This window comes from Asparagus officinalis, chromosome 1 (genome assembly GCF_001876935.1).
Source record: "Asparagus officinalis chromosome 1, Aspof.V1, whole genome shotgun sequence".
Classification (NCBI taxonomy): Eukaryota; Viridiplantae; Streptophyta; class Magnoliopsida; order Asparagales; family Asparagaceae; genus Asparagus; species Asparagus officinalis.
Window position 1 is genome coordinate 8,260,593 of NC_033794.1, and position 22,999 is coordinate 8,283,591.

Genomic DNA, 22,999 nt, shown 5'->3' on the forward strand with positions numbered 1-22,999 from the left:
CGCCTCCGATTATCAATTCGTTTCTTTAATCAGGTAATTACGTGATTTTTTCGTTTAATTTGAAATCGTGCTTTAATTCAAGTGCTTGATCCCTTGAATAGGTTTAATCGAAGATCTCGATCTCGAATCGAGCAATGGCGGCGATCACCATGAAGGTTAAGTACAAGACCAGCGTCAAAGACCCTGGGGTCCCTGGAGTTCTCAAAATGGTAAACCCTAGCCTCTCCTTTTTGTTTAATTTTAGTAATTTTCAAACGACCTATTTTTATTTTGATTTGCAGAACGAGGAGAAATTTGTTTTTGTTCCTAATGATCCTAGGTCTTCAGCGTCAAAGCTTAATGTGGGGTTTAAGAACATTAAAGGTACTCAGGACTATTCTTGATATGAAATTGTCAATTTTCAAAACTTTTATAGTTTAAAAGCATACAGCTTGAGATTTTTAATCTCATATTATTTCAGGTCACAAGTTTAGTAAAGATGGGTCTAAACAAGCATTGTTGAATCTTACACTGGATTCTGAGAAGGTAAATGAATCGATTCATGCGTATCTATAGCTTTCCCCTTACTCTAGCTTGTATTGTTTAGTTATCTTACAAAATTGCATGAAGCTTACTAACATAAGTTAATTCCTGTTTCAGGGTGGAGGTTACATTTTTGAGTTTGATAATTTTCCGGACCGCAATGCTTGCCGAGATTTTGTTGGTAAGAATTGATTTCAGACCATGATTGCTTTTGTTGACATTTGTTAACTTTTTTTCTTTAAAGTTGGGAGTATTCTTCATTGTGATGATGCTTGGATATCTATATTTAGATGAAATAATCTATTGATTTGCTTGACTATGTACATCTTTACTCTAAACTTTGCAAATTCATACGAAGCAAACTTCTCTAGGAAGACAGTTTCCTGACAGCATTTACATTTGAGTTGATTTTCATTTTTTGTACTCTTCTAAGATAATGTCGAGACTTTAAAATTTTCAGATTTTTAAAAATAATTTTAACCACGAACGTATCAGATATAATACTTAACATGCTGGGAGTTAGGGTGTAATGGATATCTAATATATCCAAAATTGCTTTGTGTCTATAATCAGTGTCCTTATGATTCATAGACAGATGTGCATATATATCATGTCAATCTCCATTGGCTTCACACTAGCAAAGTTGATGCATACTGCCTGTTGTTCCTTTAACAGGAAAAGTACTTGGAAAGTTTCAGTCTGTTGCATCCTCTACAAAAGACCAAGCAGTACCCGAAAAGTCCAATGCTACAGTTCATGCAGAACAGCTTAGTGCCTCGGAGATGGAGCGTCGGATGAAACTGTTGCGAGATGATAGGTATATCTATTGATTAAGTTATTCAACGCTTGCCACTGGTTGCCAACCAGTTGATCTGTGGGTACTAAACTTGTGTAGCATGAGGAACATCTCTTCCTCTTCGTTTATCTTGTACCATGCATGCTCATTTTTCTAGCCTTTTTTAGTTTTTAATAAAATTTTATCAATGAAGGCACGATGATGCTGTTGTATCATGTTCCGAAGGGTCATGGATTAATTTGACTGAACCTCTCAATACTTTATATACATAGGACAATCGCCAAAAATTTTCCACCCGTTGGTCACATCCTTACCTATATATATGCCCACGCTTCTTTGTTTGTGTTATGGATGTCTCGTAGTTTTCATCTGTGCTCTCATTTCATTTGAAGTAGCGGACATCATCAATCCTCCAGTTTATCTAATTCTCTTTAAATAAATTGAACTATTTTGATTTTATTATTTAAAGTCACTTATAGATACATTTGACAGTGAATTGCAGAAACTGCATAAGGAATTTGTCATTGGCGGTGTTTTGACTGAATCAGAGTTCTGGCGCCAGGACAGGTACTAGCCTGAAATGTTTTCCACCTCTTCTTCTTGGGATACGGTGTGGGGGGTATTGGCGCAACGGACTTGTGTCCGCGTTTGTTTGACGTCGTAGGGACTTTCTGAGTTAGTACATCTGATTTTTTTTTGAGAGGAGGCTGTTTATTCTTTACCTTTTTTATACATGGCATTAAAAATTTCTTCTTTGCTCTGGATGCAGAATTTACTTGGTAATGACGGTCGTAGAACATTAAAGCAACGGACGGGGCTCAAAAGTGCCATGCTTGCAGATGTCAGGCCATCAGCTGATGGTCGGGTACAATATCTCCCTTTCTTCTTGCACCTTTACTTATTCTGTGTCCTATTATTAATTTTTGAGAACTTTTTTCATTGGAACATGCAGTGTCCATCTTTTATATTTCTTTTGTATAGATAAATTTTGCATGTATGAGTTTTTCATGCTCTCTTTCTGTTGCAGGCGAATAAAGTTATGTTTAGCTTGACCCCAGAGATTATCCATCAGGTAATACTTTACCGTTTTAACACTTAACAGCTATCAGAGTTTTTAGTTTCACTAGTATGTGGTAAATTTACTGCACAAAAGACTTAATACACCAACCCATATAATTTTTGTGGGCAAAGTTGAGGATTGAATCTTAATGGAAAGCAATGCTTTAGAATGGATCATATTGATAATTAGCATAAGTTTTGATCCTAGTGTACTAAACTATAAGCATGCTTCTATATCTGCTGGTTTTGTTGCTGTTGTCAGAATCAGGATAGCATAGTGCACAACTATGTGCGCCACGCTCAACTGACTGAATCACATGCATAACTAAACCAAACCAAGTTTACCAGCGTATTATGCAATGCATTCAGTGAGCTCTGGTTACATGTTTAGTATTTTTCTTAGAATGATTTGTTGTAAATGGCAATTCCTTTATCATCATGTTGCCTTTTTGTTCCTTTTCAGATTTTTGTTGAAAAACCGGCTGTTCTTCGTGCATTTTTGAATTATGTGCCAAGAAAGGTGAGAAGATATATCTTCTAAGGCAATAGCTAACAACTTTGTAAAGTTTCTGTGACATCTGGTAGCTTACTAAAGCTGATTACTGTGGTCAAGGATCTTGGACTCAGAATCTTATGCAGTTCACGTTTTAGCTTTTGAGTATTTCACATTTAACTTTTGAGTAGTTCACATTTTAGCCTTATGTTCATGAACTTCCAGATGTCGGAAAAAGATTTTTGGACAAAATACTGTCGAGCAGAATATTTGCAATGGTCCAAGAATTCTGCAACAGTTGCTGCAGAGGCAGCTGAAGATGAGGATCTTGCAATATTTTTGAAGCAGGATGATATATTGGCCAATGAAGCTCGCCGAAAGGTACTTCACAGACCAGCTTTTTATTTGTATATATATTCCTCGTACAATCTGGTGTGACGGCTCAGCTTCCCCAATGTTTTATGTTGTTTGAACTTTGAAGGTGTTATATTTCTATTTCTGTAGACATACTTATGTTTGACATAGATCTCTTGGGTCAGATGAGACGTGTGGATCCGACATTAGACATGGAAGCTGATCTTGGGGATGACTACCTGCATCTTCCAGTAAGTGATGCTTTATCTTTATTTTTCTTACCTGTGCTACATGTTTTTTTTGGGTTGGATTATAATGTGGTGAGCTCATATATGTAGCCTGTCCTCAGATTTTGGTTGGTACTATTGGAGGTTGATGTTTTTTCGCTTTTGTGCAAGTTTGGAATGAATGATTTACTATATATTCGTTTAAAGAGCATCTTGTTATTGTTTTAGATATGGTTATGGGTTTCAATATCTAAGCTCACAGATTATGCATGGAGACTCCAAATTGTCTTAAAATGGTTCTATGAGTAAATTTCTTATTGAAATACTAATTAGAGGCATGCATGAAGATGCAGGAAATGCTGCAAGTTTACAAAATTTTCATGTTTAGCTATACCTGATGTATATGTGCTGTTCTACTTGCTAGTGCTGTTTTCCCTTATATGCTATAATGATCTTAAGATGTCCTTCCACGTCCTTCTAGTTGCTTGCATGTGCACATGGACATTAGTCCTTGCAAGAGTTCTCATTTGAAACATTTGAACTTTTTTATGTGATTGCATGGAGAAGATGACCCTTTTTACTTGTTAAGGTTCTATGCACAGTAATGCACTGAGACAAATGGCTGCAATAACTTACGTGTTAGGTAGATTAAAAATCAATCTTCACTATCATAAGACCCTCCATCAAAATGGGGTTACCTCGTAGCAAGATGTTGTAAATATCTTATATTAGCTTATGGCGGAATGACAAATACCATGTCCTGTGGCGGATGTTCGGGGCATTTGGTAAATGGAGGATGTTATAGCAGTTAGTGGATATATACATCCTAAATTCCCTAGATGCAATCTTAGCAAGTCAATACCTACTGCAAAAATCATGCTTAATACACACTTACCTTGGCACCTTGCTATTAATATAGCCAAAACAGTGATAAAATACATGTGTCTGCTGCTGTCCAGCTCTCAATTCTGACATTGGCTGATATTTAGAATGCGGTGGAGCACAAGTAAGACTTGAACAGGTTTAACCAGTGGTCGACCTAGTTTAATGCTTAAACCGTAGTTAACTATGTTCGGGAGAGGCCTGTTGTAAAATGTTGGCGGCACATTGGCAGGTAGGTAAATCTATCATCTTTCAGAGATGGAATTGAAGCTTGGTAGAAACCAGTGGGACTAATGTATACATAAGATAACACATTCCTAAGTAAGATTGGATAATGTTCCTTTTATTTGCAGCATTTATTTTGTTTTCATTTAGGTGGCTTATTTCCTGTATAAAAAAATCAATTCTGTGGTTTTTTGTTGTGACTGCATCTTAGGATCATGGTATTTTGCGTGATGGAACCAAGGAAGTTGTCGATACTGACAATGAGCTATCAAAGAGGTCGATCTCGCAGGATCTTAATCGGCATGCAGCTGTTGTCCTTGAAGGCAGGCCATTAGGTAGGTTTAAGTTTTCATGCATCCCTTATTCTATTCCTGTCTCCTGCATCTTGGGAAATCAAATTTAGCATGCTTTTAAGGATATCTGGTGCTATTTGCAATGGGAATGTTTTGTACCATTTAATGTACACCCTGAATGAGTGTCTCATTACTTTGTGTATACCGTGGATTGTTTGATTGTTTTCAGCCATTTGTCAAGTGTACATCACTGCTGATAAATCTGCAATAATGCGGCAAGCTTTATTGGTTCGAAACCCATCGTTGGTTTTGAACTTTGAATTTTGTGTTTTTAATTATTACATATTCATATTGTTTGTTACTTGATTTTACTTCTGGATGTTCAGTTTCTTAGCAAGAGGGGGTGGGGGTGGGGGGGTAACTGCACTATATGTTGACAGCTAATTTATCCTTGTGCCTCCACGTTCACTATTACTGCGTTTTTTGACATAGAGAGTAACCATGCATATTATTAAAACATCACCTTGTTTTTTGTCTCATTGTCTAGACATGGAGTTGGGAGACACACGGACTGTTGCTGAAGCTCTTGCAAGGTCCAGACAAGGTTAGCAAGGATCATATATTCTTAAGTCTTCTGTTCAAAATGTGTATTTATCATATTTCTCTAATTCGACTAACACTTCTGTATCTCGATTATTAAAATAATCTGTAGCCGAGTCCAATGAAACATCAGATGAGAATGAAGACTTGGAACGCCTAGAAAGGGTTTCTCGCATGACTGAAATTGAGGACCTTCAAGGCCCTCAAAACCTTCCATATGCACCACTATGCATCAAGGTGATAATTGGTCTCTGTCAATCTACATGAACTTGCTGGAAATTTTGTAACTAACACATAAGGTGCCCTGCTTATTGCATCAGGATCCACATGAGTACTTTGATTGTCAACTAGCAAATGCCCTAAAGGCTTTAGGTGACAGTGGCGCTGGAATAAAACCTGATTGCAGTCTTAACGCTGAGGAAGCCTATGTTTATTTAGCAGAGCAAATCTCTGAGGTGAAATTCCGTGGGTTGAATGATCCAGTTGTTCAACCTGAAATAGCACTGAAGGTAGATTTTCTGAAGTTAAAAGTAGCATATTCCTTTTCTCTGAAATTATTCAAATGGGAGATATTTCTTTCAATGCATATTCCCTGCAAGCTATTTGATACAGTGACTTTTTCCTGAACGGTAGGAATAGGAATTATATTCTCTCTCCTGGTTATGCCCTGTGTGTTGATAGCTAGTCAGGTATTATTTTTTTTTCTGTATTATTCATCCTACTGGAATGGGATGTAATTAGTGAAATTTGGAGAGAAAAGAGTTTCTTGGAGAGTTCTCCCCTCACTCTATACTTTATTATTTATAAAGATGGATTAGTTATAAGTTAGTCCCACATTGACTCACATGCAATGGGAGACTAAACCAATGCTAAACTAATACTCTCTTCTAACACTCCCCTTCAAGCTGGAGCATATATCTCATGCATGCCCAGCTTGTCACAAATAAAGTCAACCTGTGTTCGACTAAGTGGTTTTGAAAGAATGTTTGCCAACTGATGTACTGTCGGTACATGTTTTGCCGTGATGATTTTGTCCTTGAGCTTATTGCGGACTACATGACAGTCGAATTCAATGTGCTTGGTTCTCTCAACACGGGAGTCTCAGCAATTCACACATTGCTGTTTTATTATCGCCATATAGACTCATGGGACATTCTGGAGGGAGACCAATTTCTGTCAATAAGTCTCTGATTCAAACTATCTCTAGTGTCACATTTGCTATAACTCTGTATTCTGATTCTGCACTGGATCGAGACACAACACTTTGCTTCTTACTTTTCCATGACACCAGATTTTCTCCGAGAAAGACACAATATCCAGTAGTCGATATCCTATCAAAAGGACATCTAGCCCAATCTACATCAGAGAAGCCTGTAACTCTGGTGTGTCCTTGATCTGAGTAGAAAATTCCTCGTCCTGGAGCCTTCTTCAAGTACCTCAAAATTCTCATTACTGCATCCAAGTGAGTAGTTCTTGGTGCGGACAAGAACTGACTCACAACACTGATTGTAAATGTGATGTCAGGTCTGGTCATCATCAGATAATTTAGTTTCCCCACCAATCTCGTATACTGCCCAACATCCTTAAGAAGCTCCTTGGTATGGTAGTAGTTTTGAGTTCACATTCATTGGAGAATCACTGCGTCTGTATCCTATCCTGGCTTCTGAGAGCATATCCAAGACATACTTCCTTTGTGACAGAAGAATACCCTTCGTTGACTTTGCGACTTCAATCCCTAGGAAGTATTTTAGGGAACCAAGATCTTTGGTTTGAAAATATGTCTGTAAATACTTCTTCAGGCTGTCAATACCAGAAGCATCATCCACTGTAATTACAATGTCATCCACATAGACAACGAGCAAAATTTGTTTCCATTCTGAAATCGCCAGAAGACAAAGTGATCTTTCTGTGCACGATAAAACCCAAATTCCTGAATAATCGATGTAAAACATTCAAAACAAGCTCTCGGAGACCGTTTCAGACCATAAAGTGATTTCTTCAGCCTACACACCTTCGCATTCTCCCCATGAGCAATAAAACCTAGTGGTTATTTCATGTAAACCTCCTCATCTAGAATACCATTAAGGAATGCATTCTTGATGTCTAACTAATGAAGTGGTTAGTGATTTGTCACTGCTAATGAAATAAAAATCCAAACAGATGTAATTTTTTCCACTGGAGAGAAGGTATCTATGTAATCCAAGCCATACACTTGTGAATAACCTTTAGCAACCAGTCGGACTTTTAGGCGTGCTAAAGTTCCCTCAGGATTTAACTTGACAGTGTACACCTACTTGCAGCCGACGAGCCGCTTTCCTGGTGGAAGTGGGACCAAATCCCAAGTCTCATTTTGTAGTAAGGCCCTCAATTCGTCCTACATCGTTTGGTTCCAACCTGGAATAAACAGGGCTTTTGACACATTCTTAGGAACCAAATATGAGTCGAGAGGAGGGAAGTAACGAAAGATCGTAACGAAAGATCGAAAAGTAGAGGAGAGGTGATCATAGAAGACAAAGTTAGAAATAGGACGTTGAGTAAAAGTTCGTGTTCCTTTTCGAAGTGCATTAGGAAGATCTTCCGCAGAAGGGGTAAATTTGCATTTACTGATTCATAATCTTCGGACGGAGGATGTGGTGTTGAGACTGACGTCGGTACAGGAGCAGGAGTAGAGCGACGATGATAAACTTGAATTGGGTCGTTAAACCAAACTGAGTTTTTGCCAATAGCGCAAATAATATTGTCAACGGATGAACCACCACCGTTAACCAGTGACTCTTGCAGGATCAAATAGTCATACTCATCCAGTGATAATATAGATGGAGAACTAGAATGATTGGGTTTATCTTCAAAGAATGTTACATCAACAGATAACACAAGATGATTGAGTGACGGACAGAAACACTTATAACCTTTATGCTTTCGGGAGTAGCCAAGAAAATATCTTTAATAGATCGGGAGTCAAACTTTTATTTATTTGGACTGTGATTATTAACAAAGCACAGAGAGCCAAAGATCTTTGGAGGAAGCGGAAAAAAATCATCCTTAGGGTATAGAATTTTAAAATGAATTTTATCTTGCAAAACAGAAGAGGGCATTCGATTAATCAAGTAACATGCTATTAAGATAGCTTCCCCCCAAATTTTTTTGGGAACGCGACGATGGAGTAGCAAGGTCCGAGTAATATCAATAAGATGTCTATCTTTCGTTCAGCAACTTCATTTTGTTGATAAGTGTAAACACAAGAAGACTGATGGAGGATTTCATGTTCAAGGAAACTAGTGAAGTTGTCATCCAAATATTCCTTTGCATTATCAGATTAATTTTTTTATTAAAGTCTTGAATTGATTGACTATTTTAGAATAAAAGAGTTTAAATGTAGAAAAGACTTCACACCTAAACTTGAGAAGATAAATCTAAGTAACACGAGAGTGGTCATCCACAAAACTGACAAAGTATCAGAATTCTAATTTAGAAGTTATTAGGCATGGCCCCCAGACATCAGAATGAATAAGATCAAATGGCTTAGTAACCTTCTTATTGACTCGATTAGATAAGACACACAATGATGTTTGTCAAGTTGACACGACTCACACTTTAATAAAAAAAGAGATTTGAACTGGGGATTAAGAAGCTTGAGAACAGAGAGAGGGATGTCCTAACTGACAGTGGTATTGTAGGATTGATAAGTTTTTGATACAAGCCAAATGTTAGGCGCTTAATTCTAGTTTATAAAGGTCGTGCTGCTCATGTCCTGTCCCAATCGTTTTCCTCATGACCATGTCCTGAAAGACACAATGTGTAGGAAAAAAATACCACTGTACAGTTTAGATATTTTGTAATCTTACTAACAGATAAAAGATTATAGCAAAAGCTAGGAAGATAGAATACGGAGGAAAGAGGAAGACTAGGGGTAGGATTGGTGTTGCCGGCACCCTGAACAGGTATACGTGAACCATAATGTAACTGAATTAGATGAAGGGGAGAAAGATGATAAGATACATTAATTTCTAGTCATATGATTAGTGACACCTGTATCTATAATCCAAGTATGAGACAAAGACGAAGTAAGTAAAGATAAAAGGGTACATGTACTTTTGAGAGTAACGGATAAGAAGGAAGACGATGTTTGTGAACTCTGGTACTGCTGGAATAATTGAAATTGCTGAAATTAACATTGCAGCTCCGTATCATGGAGAAGTGACTGTGGTTGACTTTCATTGTCAGACGAGGTAAAGTTATCCTGAGCGGTCATGTAAGCACCATTGACATTTTTATTTTCCAATTCAGAACAATTATATTTGAGATGTCCTGGCTGGTGACAATAGTTACAAGTCTTCACCGAGTCATCGCTATGAGTATGTCCGCATTGAGATGGACTTCCGCGGCCACCTCGTTGACCACCTCGACCCCCCAGAATGACCAGAGTGATAACATCTTTCCCTTCAAAGTTTCCTCTACCTCTTTTAGGACCACCGGTGTGACCCCCTCGTCCATAAGACTGCCAACTCTGAGTGACAAGCGCAGAGCGATCCGCAGTGAATGTAAGTGCTTGTGCATGGACAACGTTCTTCAGAAAGTCATACAGTGAATGTAAGTGCCTGTGCAGGGACAACGTTCTTCAGAAAATGATAAGTCTTAGTCAGAGAACTAATGACGGAGCTCCTCATGATTTGTGGTCGAGCAGAGGAGTAAATGAAATCTAGGGTACCCAAGTAGGTGAGTATCATAAGTTTGTTTCATTGGTTCTGTATTTGTTTTACATCTCCAGTAATAAAAAAATCTAACGAAGTTTCTCAGTCAGACGGTTAAACTCATCATAATGATCATCCATAGGTTTACTAGCCTGTTTCTTATGAAACAGCTCTTGAATTACTTCATATGTCCGATTAATATTGCTGCTACCCCCATAGAGATCTTGTAAAAAACATTAAAGTTCCTTCACTGTCATACAATGAAGAACTAAATCCTGAATTTTAGGCTTCATAGTATTAAGAATTTGATGTAAGAGGACACTATTGTCCAATGTCCAAGATTTTAGTGTCGGAGTAGGAGAGTCCGTTAACAAATGGCCAGTATTGCCTCGACCTGTTACATAGATTTCAATAACACGCTTTCATTAGAAATAGTTAATTCCATCAAGTTTCCGATCAGTGATTCTACCAAAAAATATCTCCGAAACTTTCATCTGAGTCGCTAACTCAGAATTCTTGAGTTCCTCAGATCCGATCATCATGAAACAGACGAGTAAAGTTCAAGATAATACCCTCCACAAGTTGTACTCCAAAATAAAAACAATCAAGACATATCCAAGTTTAAGATAATAATTCTTGAATTAGTCAGTAGGCTGAACAAGTCTAAGAACCTGAAGGTTTAATTTTGAACCTGAATGTTAAGATGGAACCCGAAGGTTAAGATGGAACCCGAAGGTTTATTATTTAACCCGAAGGTTAAATAAATAAATATATGTATATAAATATAAAAATAATAATTTTTTTGGAAATCTAGATCGGATGACGAAGGAAATCAAAATAAAAAAGAAGACGAGGTCAGCAGTGATGAAGCCATCGTCGTCATCTTCGCTGTACAATCAGGAGGTCGACAAGGGGATTGACGAGGGGATCGTGTCGGTGGTGGGAATGGAGGTCGACGACAACGACGCCCTTGGCTTTCTCAGCGAGCTCGAGAGGATCGTGTTCGCTTGATGTCGATTTCTTCAATTTGTTCGAGGACGAGGATGAGGACGTGCACGAGGACGAGAAAGACGAGGACGAGGAAGACTCGGATCTGAAGATGAAGCGAAGGCTCAGATCTGGATGAACTGGCGGCGGGAGTTAGAGTTAGGGTTAGGTTTAGGAATTTGGATTAGTACTAGGGTTAAGGACCTGACTCTGATACCATGTTGAAATTTGAAGAGAAAAGAGTTTCTTGGAGAGTTTCCCCCTCACTCTATACTTTATTATTTATAGAGATGAATTAGTTACAAGTTAGTCTCACAGGCAATGTGGGACTAAACAAATGCTAAACTAATACTCTCTTCTAACAATGTACATTATATGAAAGAGGTCAAGGGGTGATTAGTGGCTAACCATTATACTACATGATCTATCTACTTGATAATTAAAAGATGAGAAGTAATGAGTGGCCAACTCCTAGAATGTAGAGGCTGCATGTACAAACAACCCTTGGTTATAATCACGTAGTTTTTATCATAGGCATGAATCAATTGGTGATAGAACTTTCTTCGTAGGGATAGAACATTCTAAATTATTTGATCGATTAAATAGCTGTTGCTTAGTGCCATTTTCATTTTCCCATAAGGTGGAAAGTCTGTAATAGGATTTGATTGATTTGGGGGCATATACAAGAGTCCGATTCATAGGCAATATCATTTGTCAGATTTAAGGCATGAGTATATCTTAGTTGAAGTGATTTATTAACCATTCAACTAACCATTGGATAAGAGATTTAGGTTCTGTATCAAACTTCATTGCACTAGGGCAGAAAGCCTACATCTTATAAAATGTGACCTTACTAACCCTTCAATTGGCATTTGGATCATAAACTTAGGTTGCAGCTAGGACTGGAAGTCAGATATTGGCCATGTTTTAAGGATATATGAATAGTTGGTTGCTTAAATTTAGTTTTCATTCTCTTTTTCCTTTCTTTCATGGTCTCCTGCCTGGGCCTTGATGCGCCTTGTAGTGACATATGGAAGGTCACAAGATAACCTGCAGGCATTAAGTTGTCGAACAAATTTCTTCTAAGTTTAGCATGTCTTGCAGCAGAAGCAACATGATATAAGCTTTTCTTACAAGACTATAGACAGCGTCTATCATTTATAATCAATGCGTGACAAGACCTTATGTGAAAGCAACTCTACTTGATTTGACAGTATTGTATTTGTGTTCATATTTCATTTGCGTCAGTTGGCCGGCATACAAAGATGATTGTTCTGGATATAAAAAGCACAGTAAAGGTTCGGATTAGCAGGACACAAGTGCACGATATCTGTTTTAGTTTTTTTAGAAAAGCAGACTGGATGCTTTCCTCAGTGGCTGACTGAGCTGAGGTGAACCAAGGCCACATAAATTATTCTTATGCAACCACATTGATCATTGAGGTGCAAAAATGTGCTTAGGCCGCTTATGCAGGCTGCTCAACATAAAAATGCATACATGGCCTGCTTAAGCATCTTATTGATAGAAATGGATTCTGTTACCTACTATTATTTAGGATATAACCTTGGTTTGGACTGGGGTGGGGGTCCCTCCCACCCTCCCTCCTTCCCTCCTCCATGAAGGTGCTTCCCTCCTGACCATTGACTACTTGAAATAAGATAGTTTTGGCTTCAGTTGACTTGCAGTTAAAATTGTAACTCAATGACCTTTGCTTTGCTTCCTTGATGACTGCCATCATTAATCCTTCATGAAGCTCCTACCCTCCTGACCACTGATGACTTAAAATATGGGCATGTTTGGCAACTGGAAAGTAGGTGGAATGTGGACCAACAACTTTCCAATTTTATCCAGTTTGGCAGTTGGAAAGTGAAGGGTGGCCATGACAGCATTTTGGCCCTTTTCATTTTCTTAAAAAGTTGAAGAAAGTGAATGGAAACTAAGAGAGAGGAGAGAGAATAAAAAACATTTTTCACGTATTATTTTAGTTTTGCTTGTCCACTTGCTGTTTCACTTTCCATGATAAACCAGACAGAACAAGAAGAATGCTACTGCCACATAAGTTGCCACCTCGAGCTTTTTTCTTTTTCTTTTTCTTTCTACCATCCAAACAAGATTTTGCAAAATAGAAAGTAATAAGAAACTTCATTCTTGAGAAAGTACCTTCTCTATTTTTCACTTTCCATTGCCAAACATGCCCTAAGATAATTTTGTCTTCAGTTGATATTCAGTAAAAAAATTTAACTTAATTTTGTTTTCAATTGTCAAGTTGTCATCTCCTTCCTCTTCTTCTCACTCTCCTTTTCTCTTTTAGCTCCGCTTGTGGTGTAAACAATCACTGGCAATTGCTTCAATCACAAGCGGAGGTGAAGGATTCGTTTTTGTCTTCATAGATGCAAGCGGCTTGCTCTTCCTTCTTCCTCTCCCTTCCCTTCTTTCTTCGTCTCCTTCGCCTCTGCCTTTGCCAAAAGCTCTGGCCTATGCCTGCCGTTGGAGTAGTCTTCGGCTATGTTTAAAAAAAAATGTCCAGGTAGAACATAGGTGCCTGCCTGGGAACTTAGGCAATGTTTCAACACCCTGAAGCACCCAATGAAACTTCAATATATTTTTCATGTTAATTTGGAACCGAGTGTTTTGAACAACCTTGATGGTATAATATAAATATTATAGGAATCTAGAAAGTGGTGGCGTCTGTGTGCAACTTCCAAAGATTGTTTTAATTTGTGAGTAAAGATATCTTCCACTTTTTGGTACTATCAAACAGTGCTTTCCAGGAGATTGTAATAGGTACTTACATGGATAATCATTTGCAATTATTTTAAAAATCTCCTTACGCAGAAAATTAATATATATGACATTGGCTCAGCAGCTCAGAAATGCAGGTGGAAAGTAAATTGTTGAACTTGCAGATTGTCGATTTGAATAAGGAGAACCGAAAATAGGGAATTTTTTTTGTGTAGGTTGGTCACATATATGATGTCCCTGACATCTTCCTTACTGCATATATCTGCTTAATTGATTAACTTTAGTCTTATGAGTTATGATAAGAGAGAATCTAATTGCAGTTGTTTTCCGTCAACTTGAGTTGCATTCATCGTGCTAAATGTTTATCTGTCTTTTTGTAGTATAAGACCAAAATGGTGACAGGACAGAAACTAAGTTTGAGTTTACATAAAGTTTGTTCTCATGATCAGTGTTGCCCATGCTCATCTTATTGCCATTTCATATCTTCTCACTTCTATTTTGTTAGATATTCATCAATTATTATAATTGCATTGAGCAGGAAAACCTAATTACCTCACTGGTCTGAGCTAGGTTCTTAATGGATTGAATCAACATATTTCAAGTACCAAATTTCATTTTGGGAAGAGTCCACAAGAGAGCGTCCTTGATACGCTGCCCAACAGGACAAAAGAGGAGCTCTTGCACGTAAGTTGATTCCCAAATCGATTACCTTTTTAAAGGCATAGATTCTGAAGAAATCTATACATCTCTATGTCGCCAAATATGAAAATGGAAAGAAGATTATGGATTAACTAAATCATATAACTGATTTCTTTGCATATGGCTTCATCAATTTATGGGAAGCATGATATAAGCCATGCATGAATCTTGAACTATTTCACATGGGATATAATAATAATGTCCATTTTAATGTAAAAAGTTGCTCTCTTCTCATACTTTTGAGTTTGATATATTAATAATATGCCATTTTTGGTTGTCTCAGAACTGGACATCTATCCAGGAGTTGCTTCGCCATTTCTGGTCGTCATATCCAATGACAACAACATATCTGTATCATAAGGTAATATTTTATTTAGTTCATGCATTTTTTCATGCTGCATTTTCTAGAAAGACAACGACATTATTTTACTTTGTTGTATGTTGTTTCATGCCGCCATTCTTTTCAGCCGGTTGAAATAGTGTACATAATTATAATAATGATAACATATGTTCATATCTGGAGGAACTCATTGAGGTGACCATGATTGCGGATGCTTCAGTTTCCCTCTTTTCTTTTTTAGATTATGTGATCAAATATCCATCAATCGATTCAACTCTTTATGTTTATCGCCACTTTTTCCCTTACCTACAATCATGTTATGTGTTTGCAACTTTTTTAACAATATCACTGTTAATCATTTTTGTTCATGACTAGAATAGGGCGGCGGACATATTGCATATTTACATGATTTTTTCTTCTGTTTTGGTACATACTCTATTATGCGCTTCAGTACAAACCTATGCCTACGGTAATTATTCTATTATATACACTATTATGTGGCTGCAGTTCGGTAACATACTGTATTATAATCAAGAAATATCTTAAGCTTTCTTTAACCTTTACATTAGTGAACTATTATTTTTTAGTCTCTCGAACTTTCCATTGTTATTGACAGTGAGCTACTGTGCACTTATATGGAGAATAACAAGGGATAGACAATGCTAATAGATAGGCTATGTGAATATGGAGAATCCTAAAGAATTATGATATAAACATATGATGATAAAGCAATAGTAAAATTGTACACGTGTATCTTCTAATGTTCATTTTTGGGTAAAGTTAGACTTGTTCAAAGAGCATAATATCTCAGTTATTATGAAATATTTTCAAGGTATATGAATTCAATATTTATCTTCTTTGCGCTCATCACATATCTGTCTTCAAGCCAGTCTAGTATATTGGCATGCCTCATTTACTCATCGAGTATCCATCTAGCGCCTGAGCCTAGTGCATGTATTAAATGAGCATGTATTTTATGGGATTACACTTTCAACATAAATTTGGAGCAAGTTGAATTGATTTCAAAATTTTGCCTAAAGGACAAACAAGTAGGTGTCATATGATGTTTTATTATGGTTAATTGAGAGCAAGGGTGGGGTTGATGTTTCAATTTTGCTTAAAGAAGAAAAAAGGAAGTACAATATGAGTCTATGACACTTCCTAGTTGTTGAATTCTCCCAAATATGGATCTCTCTTTGCTCACAGGACCAGCATAACAGAAAGAAGAAATGCCAATGCGCTCTTTTCTGAAAATATCTGCCTCCAACTTATCTTAGGATGTATCTGGTCATAGCATGTTGGTGAAGCAATGCATTTTTGTCATCATGTAATTTCAATTACAGTAGTTACTAGTTAGAATAGTTACTAGTTAGAGTAGCAATTCATTGTTGGATAGCTTTCTCTTCCAACTATATTAGATAAGCACTTATAAATATTAATTGGTCAATCTTATTTTATCCTACGCGAGCGATTAAAAAAATCATAATTGAAAAAAGAAACCCTTCTAAAATTGTTAAAGGAAACTTTTCATACAATTTCATAGATGTAATCCAAGCTGCGATCATTTTTAGCACAGATTGGGCAATGCTGTTTGACCCCCAATGTGTTGTTGCAACTAAATCTGGAGATCCAAAAGCATATAAGAAACATCAACTTTTGGATTATCTTGTAGTGGGAGCCACATAGGAATCAACTACAAGCAACAAAACACAGAATACTATTCTTATTAAGCCTCATCAAGTAAATTAATTCCAAATAAATCTAGTGGGACATTGCACGCATGTAGTGAAAACTAATTTATGTGCGAAACTATAATTTATGGGGAGATACAATGCCAGTGCAAGATTCTTTTAGGGTTCTTCTTTGTTCAAGAGTAACTGGCTTTCTTTCTTGATGTAACCATCTAGTTGACATGGGATTTTTGTATTCATGTTGAGTAATGTTTGCTCTAGAAATATCTGAACCCGCATATATGAGTCATTGTATTTTTAGGCTTTATATTTATGCCATTTTTCATCATCCAAGTCTAAATTTTATATTCTTTCGTTGCAATTATTTATGCCGCATACTAACTTAGTGCTCTGGGATTGTATGTCTTTTTGAATTTCTTTAATTTGGTCTTTGGTCCTGTATCTTCTCCAGGTTTTAAAGCTGAAAGATGCCATGACGCAGATCTATCTGAAGCTTCAGGTATTCCTTTGAGATTCATGTTCTCCGTTCTGTTCAGATCTAAATTCCTTTACTTGGCCCTGCCAGTTATAGCGATCTTATATTTATTTACATATCACACTAATTTTTTGATATTCTAAAATTAACTATGTATGTCGACCATAGGCAAGCAGATTTCTGTGATTCCATGAAACTCTACAAATAAGAATCATTTTTTTGGGGATTAATGTTATAGAAGAACATTTGAACTTCCAGCAAATCTGGAGTGTCATAAGCTACAGCTGACATAAAGCATCTGTTGCATGCTTTATATGAGAGCTAGGATTTTTCTTTGTTTCTGGAGCCGACTGTTGGTGTTGTGCTTATAAAATTATAAATTTTACAATATGTATAAATTTTACAATATGTATAAGTAAATTCAAATATGTTAATGTGAAGTTCTTAAATTCTAATCAGTGCTACCATATGTATCAGTTATATCGGTAGATGCAGCATGCTCCTGTGCAGTTTTTCTTATAGTTGATTAATTATTCTTTCTAATAGGTGAATGACAGCAAAATCTATTGCAACTATGGGATAGTCTGGCAGTAGCAAGCTATCTTTACTAGTCATCATTTGCACTTCCTTTGTGACAGTTTGTTTCTTATTTGTGCATACTAGTGAATGGGTGAAGGCCTGAATTTTTTTGACGTTTCATTTCATTGGCACCATCTTTTTTCTAATTTGAACTGATATCTAAAACAGCAGCATTAGCCTATAAAAAATGCTGGAAATCTTCTAAAGCTGTTATTGCCTCCTCTTGACCAACCTTTTGTGCCTCTTCTTGACCAACATTTTTTGTGCCTCTTCTTGACCATCTCGTTTATAGGTAATATGGAAAATGCTAGAAATCTCTATTAAGCTGCTTATTTTCACATCGTGGAGTTTCTTATTTGTTTATAAATGGGCCAGTTCAGCTTAAGAAATTGTAATTGCTTTTATGTTTGAAGTATTTTTAGAGCAAGTGTTTTATAACTTCAATATATGAAAAATTCAGAAAATAAAGGAATCAGTGCAGTCAGATTACAGGCATCAGGTCTCTCTCCTTGTGCAGCCAATGCTCCAGGTAACTTGTCTTCTTTAAATTTTCTGGCAGTTGCAATAAATTTCCCTCAACCCCTAAATATGCTCACTAACATCATAGATAGAATGATTGAATATATCATGTTGAAATCATAATATACGCTGCAAATGGTGGCTCCACCTAAATTATAGGTCATATGCTTCTAACTTCACATCCAATGACGGTCGCAACTCGCTAGTTCAAAAGAGGAAATCAGGAGAAATGAACCACTAGAACCTGATCTTGAGCCGTAAGTCGTTGGAGTTTTGCAAGGCACGGCCTTTGCTTGCCAAGACACTATCCTTACTATTGCTAGACGTCAAGAGTTAAAGATTAGAATTTAGTGGTAATTGTGAAATACTATTAATTTATTCTGTATCAGGTTGAATCCATCAGTGAGCAGGTCAGGCTGTTATGCAATAAGCAGCTGTAATCTTATACCGTCTTTTACGCTCGAAACACATTGTTGGTTCTGGTAATAGTTTTATGTAACGGAATAACTGATATCCTTCACTGATGCTAAAACTTAACCACTTAAACGAAAGCCATTATGCCTCTACTTCATCCTTTTTGATCCCTTCTTTCATGTGCCACCCTGGTTCTTCAATTTTGAGGTCAATAAATTCTCCGCTTGAGGTAAATCTTAATCTGATGTGGGATTCAGACCCAAAGGCATCTAGCCATCAAAATAAGAAGGATAAACTTACAAGCAAAAAGTCGAGTTCTAGAGTTGGTCAGGCGGGTACAAGTCAAGAAACCAATACTTAGAGTTGGAGAATGTCTTTCCCTCTATTTTCTAGATGTTGATTCTTTTTATAGGAAATGGGAGGATGAAGAGTTAATAATTATATGCCTAAATGTGCTTCTGCTAGAGTCTCTCTTGCAGATGACGATGCTAACTGATCAACTTTAATCCCTTTATAGCTATGGATGATTTGATTTTGGTTCTTGAAATATTCAATTCCAAGTATTGAATCCTTATATTCTTTTGATATAGGCTTTGGATGCGGCTTTTGCTCACTACGATACTGAGCAACAAAAGCAGTCCACAAAATCTGGTGCTAAGCCTAATGGATTTGTTCAGTAAAATGCCATTTCACATGCTGCAACATTCTTATGTGTACATTGAATTAATTTTTGGTATCAAATATAATATTATGAGTTAATGTTTTTCCTGCGGGTAAGCCTTTTTTTAATTGTAACTTCTCTATACAGTATTACAGTGTGTAGGTATCTCTGCTTGTTATATTATTCTACACATCATTCTCGGCTAAATGTGAGCTGGCAAAACTGGAACATAAATTCCTGATCGTGAATATTCGTAATAAAATTTCGCGGCGACAGTATTGTGGGTCGTTGAGGCAGTTCAACTTGCATGGTTGGCTACATAATTTAAGGATATCAAAAATGCCCAATTAATAACGTTGCATATTGTTTTCATTTCCGAGTTTGGAGCTGTTCGAATGTGGCTTTTTGAGCTTCTGTTAAACTTGAAATCAACATCGTCACGTGTGGAGTGAGGGATGCCCTTTTGTTGAGTTTGCTGCAGAAGTCTAATAGCATTATTACTTGTAATGATTGCTGAACGGGTCTCTTAAGGTTCGGTTGTGGATTGGATGATAGTCGGATCTATGGGAGATGAAAATGTTGAATCTATATCCAAAATGTGGATGACTCTGAATTATCATAGCAAAACTGAAATCTTGCTGCTCGCAATTCACCATGCTTTTCGGTTATGTTTTTTTTTTTGGGGGAGTGAACCTATCTAACCCCAATTAAAGATCATCTTTAATGTACTTAAGTGTTTAACAGCTAATTATCATAGCAAAGCTGAAAAAAAATTTGACTTTAAAGGTCAGTTTGGGCGGTCGAGTATAATAAAAAAAATACTTTCAAGTTGATTTATATATAAATTGAAAATCTAAAATGGTTTCTATAGCACGGAGCTATTTTATAGGTGGTTTCTACGGGAATAGGTGGTTTCTATGAGAGGGGGAAAAAGTTGGCCCTAGAATTGAGCAGTTTTTGTTAAAAGTTGGCCCCTAGAATATTATAAAGTGATGTGTGGGTGCACAATCTAGCCCACGATAAACAACAGAAGAGAATGTTGTATTGTTTCAACACATATAAAAATTAGGTGAATCCTTAACGCATCTTTTAAAGTGAACGTCGTAAAAATTATATATGAATCTTCTTTGGAATTTTTTTTAAAGGAAATTAATATTCATAATGATATGCCTTTAACTGTCACAATTGTTTTCTCTCTTCTTTATCTCACTCTTTTACTTCCAAATTTATGATGTTTAATCCATACTGAGACTTTTCTCTCTTTCTTGCTTCATCCCAAATATTTTAGCACTTTCCCCTAGAAAATAGTTTAGAAAAAAACTCACTTTTTTCATAATAAGTCTCATCTATAAAAAGAATAGATTTATAGTCCACTAGTAATTTTAGGTAAGTATAATACAATTTTTATTATTTAATAAAATTTTAATTAAAAGTATTTTTTCAGACTATTTTTTATATAAATAATTATTCGTATGTTTATTTCTGGATTTTTTTTTATTATTTGTTAATTAGATTTTAAATACATAAATAAAAATGAGAAAGAGAAAGAACGAATTTTGGTAAATGTCATGGTATTTTAAGTCGATCGAGGGAAGGGAGAAAATCATTATGACAACATTTTTAGATATGCTTCTTAATTTATATATTTTTATCCAAATTAATTAACTTAGAAAGACCACCGGTAACAATATCATCCTTGAGACGAGATCCTCATCGAACGCGTAGTCCGCTAACCTTTGAACCGTCTCGATACCACGCGGGTTTAGCCAGATTCCGAATCGGATCCGTAATCCAAAAAGCCCGACGTGAAAGATTCTCTCATTGCTTACCGAAGAAGATCCAAGCAAGGAGGCAAATTAAACGGGATATTCCAAAGATTCTGATCCAAAACCTCGTCCGCTTCTCCGACACAAACCCTGAATCATGCCGCTCCGAGCACATGGATTCTCTGCGCTTTTCGGGACTCGAGCCGCGCTGAATCGAGTTGCTTAGCGGCCAAGAAAAGGATGTGAATCAATGGATGAAGGACAAAACGACAGCGCCACCAATCCCCAAAAGGAGGAGGATTTCGTAGGATTTTCGTAACTACTCCGAGTACGATCAGCCCGGATCACACGTTATTATCGGATATTATTTTTATTTAAATTTTTTGTCGTTTTTTATTTTTGTCTCCCGGCCATCATGCATGTATCCTCGAACACAAGTCGAAATTTAAGCTAAACGATTTATACTTAATGGGTCTCATAACTTATTTTGCAATAAATAGGATCCGAATGTTTAGGACATAACAATAGTATATACAAAAAAAAAAGATATTTTTACATAAACTCGAGAAATGAACCATTATTACAGATGCCTCGACATAGGAGGATCAAAGGACATACCGAGTTATCGAAATGGAGATGCCTTTTTTTTTTTTGTGAAGAATGCATCGTAAAGATCAACTATATCTTTTATTTATACTCTTTTTTTTTTTGGAACGCCCTTTTCTCATTTCGGTATGATTTTGTTGTGTCCCAAAATGTTTCCATATGTTCTTCTAAGAAAACAACGTGGCACTTTATTACTACTTTAGTCTCCTCTTATTTTCCAAAAAAAGAAAAAGGGGGGCAATACCTTGCAATTTGGCGGCAGGCATATAAATACTAAACGCACTGCCAATGGGCGCACACAAGCGCCAAGTTGCAAAACCAACAGAAACGAAACAAATGCTAAAAGGATTTAAACCACCGACGTATTTTGTTGTCGGATCACATGAGATGCACAAAAATCCCCAAGCGAACCATAAACAGCAGTAACTTGAAAAGAAAGCAACGAGCATCGTCACATCATCGCATACGTACACCACGACCTTAATTTCTGAAAATAGGAGGGAAAAACAACTAGAATATTTTCACGAATTGTAATGTATGGTTCTAAGCTTTTACTTTTATAAACTCATCGGATATGAGGATGAGTTTGCAAGAGATTTACTCTTATAAATTTACCGTATCATATACGCATAGCATCCACTTTCTTCTAATATTTTAAATATGAATTTTCCAATGTATGGTTCTAAGCTTTTACTTAATTTGCACCTCTAAAGCTAAGGCAGGTGATCTGAGGGAGTTCAGACTCCCAACTCTTTCGCTATTCCCACTCTTTATAAATAGTACTAATATCATTTTTGTTGAAAATAAGATTCTCAACTTGCTGGAAACCTAAACAAGTAGTTTATATAATTATATAACAAGGAAAACAACTAGAATTACACGAATTGTAATAGAAAACTCTCTTCCGGCCAGGACGGGAATTGCTCACAGAAAATGGTATCCAAATGAAATGTGACATTATCGATCTTAAATCATTACAATTATTGAATAATGTCCTTATAAACAATTAAAATACCAGTTCAATAGAAAAATTATCCATTAGCAAAATTATTGATCTTAAATCTATATATACTATTTATGGATAGTGAGAGATTAGATCGAAAACTTTTAGCTCTCACATATATGGTGTGAACCACTGCACTCCTATAAAGATGATTATGATAAGAGAGTCAGTTTGGCAAATCTTTTAAACCTGAATAAGGCGTTGATTCTAACCCGCTTTTATTCTAAATTGGTTTGTTTCATTCCGTTGAAGGGTTAGATTAGAAAAGAACCTGTCTTAATGCTATTTTTTTGGCTTGAAAAAACTGAGAGACAATTCTGCCACTATTTTAGCCAATTACACAAGACAAGCAAAAATTATGCCAAAAATGATCTT

General features: G+C 36.5%; 1 protein-coding gene across 1 annotated transcript; it reads left to right on the top strand.

Annotated features, from left to right (window-relative positions):
• Positions 1-19,555, top strand: LOC109848274 (probable RNA polymerase II transcription factor B subunit 1-1). The gene is made up of 21 exons (XM_020417703.1): positions 1-33; positions 102-209; positions 282-363; positions 461-525; positions 640-703; positions 1,198-1,339; positions 1,811-1,884; positions 2,086-2,183; positions 2,346-2,390; positions 2,841-2,897; positions 3,096-3,251; positions 3,410-3,475; positions 4,770-4,893; positions 5,399-5,455; positions 5,564-5,688; positions 5,772-5,960; positions 14,442-14,555; positions 14,854-14,931; positions 17,053-17,100; positions 18,116-18,184; positions 19,179-19,555. The coding sequence occupies exons 2-21, from the start codon at positions 135-137 to the stop codon at positions 19,266-19,268; spliced, it is 1,818 nt and encodes a 605-aa protein (XP_020273292.1). The 5' UTR covers positions 1-33; positions 102-134; the 3' UTR covers positions 19,269-19,555.

Coding starts and splice junctions, on each gene's coding strand:
- LOC109848274 (XM_020417703.1), top strand. CDS start 135: ATGGCGGCGATCACCATGAAGGTTAAGTACAAGACCAGCGTCAAAGAC. Junction 364..460: donor GGGGTTTAAGAACATTAAAG/GTACTCAGGACT, acceptor ATATTATTTCAG/GTCACAAGTTTAGTAAAGAT. Junction 17,101..18,115: donor AGATCTATCTGAAGCTTCAG/GTATTCCTTTGA, acceptor TGAAAAATTCAG/AAAATAAAGGAATCAGTGCA.